Source organism: Fukomys damarensis, unplaced genomic scaffold (genome assembly GCF_012274545.1).
Source record: "Fukomys damarensis isolate Sample0158 unplaced genomic scaffold, DMR_v1.0_HiC HiC_scaffold_17, whole genome shotgun sequence".
NCBI classification, from domain to species: domain Eukaryota; kingdom Metazoa; phylum Chordata; class Mammalia; order Rodentia; family Bathyergidae; genus Fukomys; species Fukomys damarensis.
Window position 1 is genome coordinate 74,272,316 of NW_022900929.1, and position 11,814 is coordinate 74,284,129.

Here is an 11,814-nt window from a genome sequence, read left to right on the forward strand (position 1 = left end):
TTTTTTTTTTTTTCTTTTTTTTTTTTTTTTTGTACCGGGGATCGAACTCGGGCCCTGCGCTTGCGAAGCAGACGGCAGAACCACTGAGCTAAATCCCCGCCCAGGGAAAGTTTCTTTCGAGAAATTTCTGAGTTGAGAACCGCAGACAGAAGCGTGTGGACCTATTACAGGGGCTGGAGATGTTTGTTGCTCTCTGCCGGGCAGTGAGTGATTGCAGAGTTGTTTTCATAAGCACATCTGGGAAGTGCGTTCTTTGCCCCTCTTCTTTACCTCTGGAGCCTTGGAGAGTCAGGCCGGCCAGCCAGTGAGGAGCTGCAGTTTTGTCTAGAAGTCTGCGCTTGATTTTATATGTCCATAACAGGAAGAAAGGAGAATTTGGCATTTGTTGCCTGCCCACTCTTAGGCGAAGTGCTTGATGGGGGACAGTCCCCTCCCGTCCCACTCAGCATTACCTGCCCATCCTGTGTAGATGGAGAAAATGAACTTCATCGGGTAGGCTAACTGACTCAACCCTGTAGACTTCTCTGCTGAAATATCACTGTCACTTTTCTTGGCATTTTCCAGCCAGTCTCGACTGCTTGTGCTTCCCCTGAGCGGTCTGAGCTCCCTCCCGGCCCTTCTGCAGTTCTCTTTCCTCCAGCTGCTACTCCCTTGTTTTTCTTCCTAGATCACAGATGCCACCTCTCTGAAGGTCCTTCCCATCTGTTCATGTCCCCAAAGCCCAGCTCTGCCTGCCATATAGGTTCCAAGGCGATCTGAATAAAGGTATAAGGTGTTCCTGGGAATTTTAAGTATTCAGAAACTTTCCATCCCAGTTGCTGGAGTTACCTAATATATAGACTAATAAAATAGCCAGTACCAAATCTAGCCTATTTCTGGTTGAGAATTTGTTTTTAGTACATACCATCATCTTCCTCCCCTTTACTGAACAAATCACAAACATCTGGGCTGCTTTAGTTTCCCTTAACAGATGTGTGGGTAGCGCTTTATTGAACAGCTTATTAATTATCCGTGAGGTAATAGGACTCATGACTGAGCAAGGGGAAGGTGTGCCTTTGCGGGGTGGCTGCCTGTCCAGCCTCTGACCGCAGTGCCTCGCACTTACGCTGCTCACCAGGACTCCGTGCTAAGTCCCTTTCAGTCATTCCTGTCACCCACAGGGAGTCCGCACTCAACTCTTTGGTTCCCTGTGGCTTGTCTCTATGCTGAAGACCATAGGGATTACTGAAGTGTTGTCTTAGTTTTGTAGTTTAGATCAAAACTTGTTCTCTGGTTCAGAACTACTGTTAGCGAGGCAGAGCGGTGTGTGCTGTGATCCCAGCACTCTGGGAGGCTGACAGGTGGGTAACCAGGTGACTCGGCAAGGCCCTGTCTGTCTCAGAATTAAGGGGGACTGTGAAGGCCAGAATTCACTCCCCAGCACCTAGAATTAGAAATAACTATTCTTGCTGCTGAGAAAATAATTTTTCAAATGATGGATAAACTGCCACAAAGTGGTAACGGAAAGTTTTGCAAATAGTTTTTGAGTGTTGCAGAAAAAAGAAAATGAAAACATTTTATTATAAATTTTTTTTGACAAGTTCAGGTTTGCCTTAGCCTTGTCATATGAATTAGCATACTTTTTAGAGTAGATTTTTAGGCAGTCTGGATGTTTTTGCATAATGCAACTTTGCTGTTGAAGCACTGATGTCCCACTCTGATTTTTTTTTTTAACCTTTTTCAGATGAACATACAACCCACAGAGCAAAGTCAGTGTTTATCCTCCACCCGTTTCAAAGTTAAAATTTTGAAGGGCAGAGTAATTAATCAGATGATTATGAGTATGTGGAATAATTTCCAAATATCATGTATATATTTGCCAAGCACCTCAAGGGAACAGAGTATTCTGAAAACCTGAGCATCGAGGCCACAAGAAAATGACTCGGTCACTGGTAGGCTGTGTGCTCTGGAATGAATGTGATCTTCGGTCCAGACCATTTTCTGTTTCACACAGGGTCACCCTGTCTGACAAGGATGTTGGTCATCCGTGGACTTTAAAACTTAATAGTTTGATAGTTTCTTCTAGCATTAATCATTTTTAAATTACTTAAAAATTATTAGTGTGTTTGCAGTACATTAATGATTACAGTGGGCCCTTATGAACATGATCGGTTCCTATGGGCTCTTTGGTTGGAAGTCAAAACAGCTGAGATCTGGATGTTCACCCAGGTACAGACTGTAGATGACATGCAGATGAATCTTCCACTAACATAATCCAAGTAGTTCATATGTCAGGTCGGTCATAACTTGAGGATCCACTGTACTTCTGTTCATCGTAGGGAGTTGGTACATGTATATAATACACCCTAATTTAGCACTGATTCCTAAGAGTACTGATGGCTTAGTGTACCTCAGTATTGGAATGAAGAGATAATTATATTTCCTTTACATTCAGAATGTTTTTATATTCTGAATAAGCAAGGATATAGTAGTTGTGACCCCCAGGTTTATGTTCTTTTCCTGTATTACTCCTCATGATAAATCATAATTATAGATAGAATTTTAAGTGTGGTTTTTTTTGGTGGGGTACCGGGGATTGAACACGAGTCCTTGCGCTTGGGAGTCAGGCAGTGGAACCACTGAGCCAAATCCCCAGCCCCAAAATTTTAATAAAAATACAATTAGAAGTCAAAGGAGAAAAATGGGTCACCTCATATACTGAAAGGCTTTTTTGTTTGTTTTTGAGACTGTCACAAATTCAGGCTGCAAAGCTTTGGTAAATGAGGAGAAGAGAGGTCAAAGAGGGGGTTGGGAAAAGGGAAAACAAGATTTGTCAGGTGCAGGTACACATTCCCTATGATGAGTGTTACCACTATGTATGTCTTGTCTTTTTTTTTTTTTTGTACCGCAGATCGAACTCGGGTCCTTGTGTGAGGCAGGTGCTGAACTGCTGAGCTAAAGCCCTGGCCCTATCACTATGTATTTCTAAAATGTACCAATAAAAGCCTTGCTTCAAAAAAAAAAAGAAAGCTGGGCATGGTTGTTCACACCTGTAATCCCAGAACTCTGGGTGTGTGCCCAGCCTCAGCAATTCAGTGACTTTGTGAGACTTTGGCCTGGAACTCATTGCCAGTCTTTCTCTCTCAGCCTCCTGAGTGCTGGAACCTTTGTTTAAAATATAAAGCTACTGTTGTTAAGTTGGAATTGTGGTGGTGCAGATCGAAGCTCCCCAGCCTTTGTGTAAGAGGCTGGGTGGGCTCTGGGGGTCACCCTGGGCTAGGTTGGAACCCCTGCCTCCCACTGCCATTGGTGTAAGACTGTAAACCAGTTATCTTGCTAAGCTTCCTTTTCTCCAGCCCTGGACCCTGGTGGTGCTAGAACCTGCCAGTGGAGAACATGCCTGTCCATGATAACCCTCCAGTACATCGCAGTAGTCACAGGCAGCTGTAATATTAAAGATAGTTTGCCCGATTAGTTAACAAAAGCGAGGTTATCTGGTGACTGTTGCTGGGAAGAGTCGAAAGGTTTTAGGCAGGAACTCAAATCATATACTATAAGAAAACAAGGCAGTTTTTAAGGAAATCTTGGAGTGGAGAAGGCCTTTGTACTTGCCACAGCTTCCATAAGTGTCATGTAGGGAAAAATTTAAATTTAAACCTTTTAGTACCAAAAAGCACCATTTAGGGGAGTTAGAACAGTTTAAAAGGGGGGACTTGGGAAGAAAATTTTTGGCCCATTCGTGACAGTTTCCTTGGTTTCTTACAAAGAGTGAGGGGAAAAAATGATTTACTACAAACTAGTAAAATGATCAAAGGCAGAAGAGTAGCTGCTATCCTCTATTTATGTAGAAGCCGAACAAGCTAAAGTGACAGTGAGGGCCCACATTTGGGAGAGGGCAGGAGCAGATGTTTTGGAAGAAGGGAAACGTATTTTGTTTGGGGCTGTTATGGGGTGGGGACAGTTGTCACACACCTAAGACCTGTACATCTTCTTGCTTGTCTGCTTCGACTTAAAAATTGATGGGGGTTTCTCTTGCATGAGAAACCGAGACAAGTAAGGAGCAAGTAAAGGAGAGACAGGAAGGAAGGAGGTAGACTTTGACAAGGAAGGGGCTCTGGGTAAGGAGGGAGAAAGAGAAAGGGGTGACAGTGTAAACCACATGGGCTTTGCAGGTGGATTCTGGTTGTTTAGAATCCCGCTTCTGGGACTTTTTCCTGATCGTGATCTCACGCGAGCAGAGCTGACTATTCAGAGATGTTTGTTGTACCACTGTGCACAGCAGCCTAGGCTGCCACAAAGATCCTTTGGGTAGGCTGAATTGTACGGCAGGCTGGTGTGTAGGCACACGCTTGCATTGCCAGCTACTAGGGAGGCTGACGCGGGAAGGTCCATGGAGCCTGAGGGTTTGGGACCAACCTGGGCCACTCAGACCCCATGGGTGGGTAGGGAGTCATTTTTATCTGATGTGCAACCCTTAAAAGAGGTGACGGTGGGGCCCGGGATTTAGCTCAGTGACACTGAGCCTGCCTTGCAAGCTCAAGGTCCTGAGTTCAGTCCCGGGTATCACAAAAAGGTGGTGGTGGGGGGACATTGATGGAGCTGTTTCAACTTCTGTGGAAAATTTTTCTCCTACAAGAAAAACGCAAGACATAAATGATGCAGATTCCATTTAGGTAAAAATGATGTATGCATAGAAAACTCTTTTTAAGAGTTTATAAGAAATGCTCAATACTCAATTTGAAATTTTCTTTCTTTCTTTAGGAAGATGTCTGATGAGTTTTCGGTAAGTTAATATTTTTATCCTTGGTGAAGATTTTTGGCACTTAGGAAAAACATGGTCCTAACTGGAGGCAACTCATGTCTTTTATGGTACTGGGGATCGAACCCAGGACCTTGTGCATGCTAGGAAAGAACTCTCCAATTGAGCTGCGTCTCCAGCCCTTGCCAAGTCTTTTAATTTAAAAAGATGCTTTCTGGGATGCTTGGTCTTTGTTGGTGTGTGATTTTGATAGATGATTTCCCTTTATTTACATAGATTGAGCATGTTTGAAAATATTCGAAATGTCTGAATCTTGGAATGAAAAATGTTTGCGTGACTTTTGTCTTTTACCATTATAGTGGTAATAATCCCACTCTTTGTTGAAAATCATTTCATACTGGACAGTGTGTTCATTGCATTGTAAGCTCTCATGGAAGTCTCAAGTTAACCCCGAGACTGAAAACAAGAGTGTGAAGCCAGGCTTCAAATCCAGGTCCCAACTATAAATTCCACCCCGATTTTGTACTGACGCATTAGCACAGTACAGAAACCAAGCACTGGGTGATTGCTTGGATTTAGCAGAGTTGAACCCTTTCTTAAAATTTTGCACTCTAAATCAATATTCAAGCCAGGCATGGTAGCGCACACCTGTAATCCTCCCAGCACTTTCAAGGCTGAGGCAGGAGGATCGCTGTCAGTTCAAGCCCAGCCTGAGCAACACAGCAAGACCCTGTCTCAAAAAACCCAAAATAAGTAAATAAAGCTGACATTCAAGCAGACACCTCAAACACCTGTTAAATGCTCAGCCCATGGAGTTGCTATTGATTAAAGCTTCTCATCTGACTAATTCTCTGATCTCCATGGATGGTGATCCCGCGCGGTGACTTGTCCTTGTCCCTGTCCCGAGAGGAGAAAAGAAACCCAGGTCTCCTGTCTTCCAGTTGGCTGACGCGCTCCCCGAACACTCCCCCGCCAAAACCTCGGCTGAGAGTAACTCCAAATCCAGCCCAGCACTCCAGGGCTGGCCGGGTTCCAGCCCCTGGAACAACCTGAGTGCTGCGCCATCCCTGCCCTCCGGACCCCCGCCGAGCGCAACACCCTCCACCGTGCCTTTTGGAGCTGCACCCCCAGGAATGTACCCCTCCGTGCCTCCAGCCGGACCGCCCCCGGCACCCTTCCCTCCGTCTGGACCCTCCTGCCCCCCGCCCGCGGGCCCTTACGCTGCCCCGAGCCACGGCCCCACAGGGCCGTACTCGACCCCGAACATGGCCTTCCCTGAGCTCCCCAGGCCCTACGGTGCACCTGCAGACCCAGCCGCGGGCCCCTTGGGTCCATGGGGCTCCGTGTCTTCTGGATCTTGGGCGCCAGGCATGGGGGCGCAGTACCCGAGCCCCAGTATGCCCTATGCTTCTCCAGGGCCATACCCCGCTCCTCCGCCCCAGGCCCCAGGCACAGCACCGCCTGTTCCATGGGGCACTGTGCCACCAGGAGCCTGGGGGCCGCCGGCACCGTACCCGGGCGCTGCAGGCTCGTACCCCACGCCAGGACTCTACCCCGCTCCCAGCCATCCTTACCAAGTGCCTTCAGGACCATCCGGTGCTCCGCCCATGCCTGGGGGCCCTCACGTGAGTGTCATTTGGTTATTTCAGCACGGCTGAGTTTGTGTCCCCACTCTGGATGGAAGGTTAGAGAGCTTTTGACTTCTAGGAGAGTATATGAGTAAATCTGCTAACCCCAGCACAGCATTTACAAGGATGAGAGCAGGATTAATACAGGGGCAGAGTTTCCCAGGATCCCTGCCGCTTGCATGGGGGAGCCCTGTTCCACCGCAGCATCGCGAGGCCAGCTCTGGGAGATCCGCTTCCGCTGTGTGTGGTTTGTTTTTTTTAACCATATGATTTACAGTATCACACCACATGCACGGGTCAATAAAAAGCAATCTCTGCTTGTCTGGTATAATGCAGAGAGTCTACAGGCCCTAAGGCAGCGAGCACGTAACAAACATTGAGGTCCACCAGGCAGCGCTGCCTGCTGTTTCTCAGCCGCAATTCCGTTAAATCCTTGGCAACACTGAGAACTGGGCTATGCCGCTCTTCTCCATGGCCCATTTGCCTGGCATGCTTTCTGTTGGCCAGGCTGAGGTCGGGTGCACAGTTAGGTTGAGGAGCCTGTTGGGGCTGTGACTGACTAAAAAAAAGTGCCCTGCTTCTGCATGAGGAAAGCAAGTAGGCGTCTAGACGCAGAGTCAACATTTCTGCTTAGGAACAGAAAAGGTCTGTTAGCTCTCATCCTGCAGGTGGCTAATGCACCTCAGCTGTAAAAGAAAAACGGCTGAAAGTGTCCCCAAAACTTCATTAGTATAAATTCTTGATATATTTTGGTTTTTTTCAAAGTAAATGAGATAACTTGCTGTTCGGACTTATTAAGCAATAAAATTATTATAAACCACAGCAAAGAATTAAAACTGCATTACAAAATCTCGAAGTTGACTTTCTCTTTTTCTGTTGTAGTCTTACCATTAAGTTAACAATGGATGAAGAGTTGACGCTTTGCTCTTTGAAGTACATACATGAATGCGTCTGTGAAAACTGCCAGTCTCGCCATTCGGAGAGGGCACTCATGAAAGAACAACTCTTGCGCCTCAAGATGCCTGCCTCACATAGTTGGATATGTAGTGCATCGAGTGGATACAATCAGATGTAAATGCAAAAGTAAATTGAGCAGATGTGACTTTTATTTGGTTCTCATGGAAAGTTACAATGATTATATTGAATAGTTCATTGCTAAAGTTTAAATTATGAAAGGACACACAAAAATGTAAGGATTATTGTTGAAATAATTTGCCAATGAAGTTGTAGATTCTAGGTATTTTTCTATAACCTCTTTTCCCCCTGAAATAACTATGAAAACAATCACAACTTATTCTAAGTGAATGATGCCCCTTGGCGTTTTGAGCTGCTCTGTCTATGGGGTAAATAACCCTCCTCCTAGATTATACTTTGGATATCCACTCTGAATGAATGGTGGTCAGCTGTCACGCTCTTCGCCAGCCTCCGTTCATCTTCATCCTTGAGCTGTTAGTAAAAGTCCCTTATTTATGCCAGATGGGTCACTGACATGTGCCATGTATGAAAACTGGTTCTCGCTCGCTCAGTGCTGGTGACGAGTCCAAGGCCTTGCGTGTGTTCGGCAGGCGCTCTGCCACTGGGCTCCAAATCCAGTCCTGACTCCGCCCTTTTAATCCAGGCCAATGTGCGTGTCAGCCATATCCTTAGAGAACCGCACTGTGCTTGACAGTGAATGGTGACGTGTGTATGACTGGGAAGAGCTCAAGGAAAGAATTCTCTTCTTTGTTTTAAACCTCAAACATAAGCCCTAGGAATTGCTTCGTGGTAACCAGTGATTTTCATTCTCGCAGAGCCAGAGGCAGACAGATCTCATGCCAGGCCCTCCCCTGCAGCCTCCCCGCCCTGCCAGTCCCACGAAGGAGCGCAGGGCTCCCTTCCGGGTATGGAAACTGGCGCGCATTGGGCAGTTAGAGCATGGAGCAGTTGTGCTTAGAGAACCTGAGTCACACAGACATGGCATCGTCTTTGTACAAGGGGTCTGAGCGTGTCTGTTTCGGTCTGGTTAAGCGGTGTCACCGTTCTAGCGTAGTTCACCCAATCTATTTGTAAAAGTGTTTATGGCTGACAGTTCAGTTCTTTATTTGTTGACAGGCAGATAAATAGAATTGAGTCTCCTCTTTGAAAAAGTTATCCTTTAGTTCTAACACTGAAAATAAACTGTAGATTTCCACGACTGAGTGTAAAGCAGTGTAACCGTGTTGCTTCTCGATAGTCAGTGTTGTTTATAACTGCAAAACAGCCTTGGTTGCTTTTTGCCACCTTGCCTTTGAGTCAAAGTCTTAGGTTTGGGGTAGACCTGACCTTATTTTGTCAAATAACATTTTGAAATTTTGAATGTATCCATTGGGTCTCTAAAATGTATTGTGAATTTCTCAGATGCATATAAGAAGATTTATGCTGGAGATGTTTTTACTTTGAAATAAAATATTCAGTAGTTTACTTCTCCTATAATTAAAATGTCAATTGCTGCCCATGTCATGGTTTGATAGCTACCTCCTTTTAAGAAAATAAGACCGTCGCCTTTGAGAGGAACATTTAGCATTCACGCCTCCTTTAAGTAGCAGATAGATCCCATTTTCAGAATTGACCAAGGTAAAAACTACCTTGTTCACATCGTTTCAGACGGCAGATCGGCGGATCTTACACAGTAGCAGAAGTGGACAGATTGCCGCACTTCTGTGTAAGGACGGTGACGGCTGTTCATGATACCCTAGAGCTCCTCAGAGCAGCTGCCTGTCCACGGCTAAATTACCCATCGGTGTCAGGGTGTCCACAGCTAGGGTCGGAAGGAGAGTAAGGAGGCGGCAGAGACCTGTGCTGGTAGCTGTTTTGGTTGTCCCGCCTCTGGTTACTTTAACAGCTCTGGCTTTGGATGCAGGATCTAATGAAACATTTAAGAAGACACGGAAGAGAAGAGGTCGCAGGTGTGCGAACCTATAACCGTGGAGCCCATGGATTACAGGAAAAATACCTCTTGCCAAAGGATTTGAAGGGCTGTAAGCCCAAGATTCGAGGCACCGCGCCTGAGAGAACAGAGGGCCTGCTGTGACCTGGACCGCCCGATGTTGACCATTGTGGCCTTCCGGGCCTCGCAGTGGTGCTGGACCTGGGCTTAGCCGGCAGCATCACAGTCCCTCTGGGCGCTCGGCGCCAGAGAGTTTACATTCAGGGTAGCCTCAAGAAAAGCAAGTGTCTGTGGACAGATAAGAGAAAGCATTCAGGAAGGGTTTTCTCCTCCTTCCAAAGGAACACTGGTTTCAAAGTGAGTCGTGCTAGGCTGCCATTGGCTTATGGAAGACACACTTGTTAGCAGACAGGTTCGGTCTTGATGCAGATTATGGATGTGCTGATAGTAGGACCCTAGACAAGAGTTTTTAAGTTAAGTTTGAGATCGACGATGCGTTCTGAAGTTAGTCTTGGGTTTTGAAATGTTGAGCCCCAAAATGACCATGCAGAGGAAAGCGCAGCCCCCAAATCCACATTCACATTTCTCAGTGCTCCTTGTGGGGAGGCCTCAAACCCTGTAGCCTTTCTGCCGCGCCCCTGCCACCCTTGAGACCGTTCCAGCTCCGACCCCACGGCCCTCTGCTGAGTAAAGTGACATCGTGGTCCTCCGGGACAGATGGGACACCTCACCCACCTGCCCCTCTCACTGTGACTGGTTCAGAGTAGTCACCGCGAGTGCTGCAGGGGTCAGCTCGCCTGTGATGCTGTCACCTCACAGGTAGACTGCGCTGCACCTTTCGTCCACCCCCAACTGACAGCTGTGAAAGCTCGGTTAGACGACAGCAGCTCTGCTCCGAGATGCTGTGCCGTGTCCTCCAGGGGCAGGGGCTGCGGGCTGCAGAAGTGAGACACCCTGAAGGGTGCATGGGCTTTTGAGGTGCGGAGGCACCAAACTCCTGCTCAGGAGGACAGTCAGGAAGGCTGTGCGGCAGACAAAACACCATTCTTTTATTTCCAGAATTCTGCCAAGCTCTGGAAACATTTGCCAAATAAAATTTGCCAGTACAATAAGATCAGCAGTTTTAGATGCCATGCAAGCTTCAGATCCCAGCGCAAGGCCAGAGGCCACCCCATCTCCAAAGGGCTGTGCTCCCGGGGCCTGGGGAGCTCTGGCTGAGCGTGACTGACACACGTCTCTCACACGGTGTTTTCCAACCCTGCAGAGGAGGGGATGGTCCCTGGAGGGAAGCTTGTTCACTGCCTGTCAGAGGAGTAGATGCGGGTTTGTGGCCATCAAGTAGACTTTTGCTCTATATAAAAGTTCTATAGTTTTTTCTTTCTTGAAAGTGATTTTTTCATTGATTTGATAACAAGTTTAACGTATGTAACTGCATTTTAAGTTAAACTGCCTAAAAATGTGTGTGTATTATGAACTGGTAGTAGTGTAAAGCAATCTGTAATGTTAGGTTTATTACCTGCTGCTGTACTTGTAAATGACAAATATTGCTTTAAGAAGTAATTATAATTAGGAACAGACAATGGATGTGATACTTGATATTTTTTAAGATAAACATGTTTGCTTTTGTGTACTCTACCTGAAAGCTTTTTTAAAAAATGTATTTTCTTGGTTTCACGGCTTTGCCATGTATTTTATTCGCCAGGCCCAATTCCGGGCTTTCCAAGGCAAGTCCAGAACCTCAGTGACTGCAGATTCAGGGTCACAAAACAAGGGAGCTGGGCAGGGTGGCATCCACATTTAATCCCAGCACTTGGGAGGCTGAGGCAGGCGGATTGTCACGAGTTCAAGGACAGCCCCGGCTTAGCAAGTTTAAGGCCAGCCTGAAAGATAGCAAGAGCCTGACTCAAAACAAAAACGAGGGCCTGTAATACCGTATCCTTGTATGTGACCCTACATTCACTGGGAAATTAGGACACATAAAAAGAGCCCTTCCTCCACAAACATCCCCTGAGCATATGGTGTCCCTGTGACAGTCACCCCTTCCCTTCAAGGCGCGGCCACTCCATGTCACTCGTGGATATGAAGTCAGTCCCTTATCTCCGTGCTGCTCCCAGGTTCTGTAATAAACACTATTTTCACCCTGGCTGCCGCATGTTAGGTGAGAGTTATATCAGCCTGCTGTAGTTGACCGTTTCCTTTCCAAATGTGTTTGCCAGCCGTTCTTGGGACTCCGATGTGAGTGAGGCTAAGAATGAATGAAAGCGCCAGTGTGGTGGAACACACCTATATTCCCAGCACTCAGGAGGCTGGGGCAGGAGGATCTCTGAGTTCCAGGCCTGGCTGAACTGCATAAAAAGACCCCCTTCTCAAAAAGGAAGTGGCGTGGAGTTGATTTGCTGTATCTTCCACAGACAGCTGCTACAGATCCCTACTCTCCCAGCTGAGGTCTGCTTCGGTTGTCACCTCCCCAAATGTAGAATCCTGAGACGTCCAGGTGCTGAGCCATCAGCAGCATAAAAAGGGGAATCAGCAATTCTGCCATT

General features: G+C 46.8%; 1 protein-coding gene across 4 annotated transcripts in view; it reads left to right on the forward strand.

Annotated features, from left to right (window-relative positions):
* Mapk1ip1l (mitogen-activated protein kinase 1 interacting protein 1 like) overlaps positions 1–7,426 on the forward strand; it is an 8,394-nt gene extending 968 nt beyond the window's left edge. For 3 of the 4 annotated variants that reach the window (XM_010632532.3, XM_010632531.3, XM_010632533.1), the window contains exons 2-4: positions 4,741–4,762; positions 5,680–6,363; positions 7,249–7,426. In XM_010632532.3, the coding sequence (XP_010630834.1) occupies positions 4,745–4,762; positions 5,680–6,363; positions 7,249–7,260 (714 nt within the window). In that variant the 5' untranslated portion in view covers positions 4,741–4,744 and the 3' untranslated portion in view covers positions 7,261–7,426. Of the gene's footprint in view, positions 1–498; positions 766–4,740; positions 4,763–5,679; positions 6,364–7,248 lie in introns of those variants that run through there. The other variant, XM_010632530.1, reaches the window with a different exon arrangement.
* Positions 7,427–11,814: the final 4,388 nt, after the last annotated feature.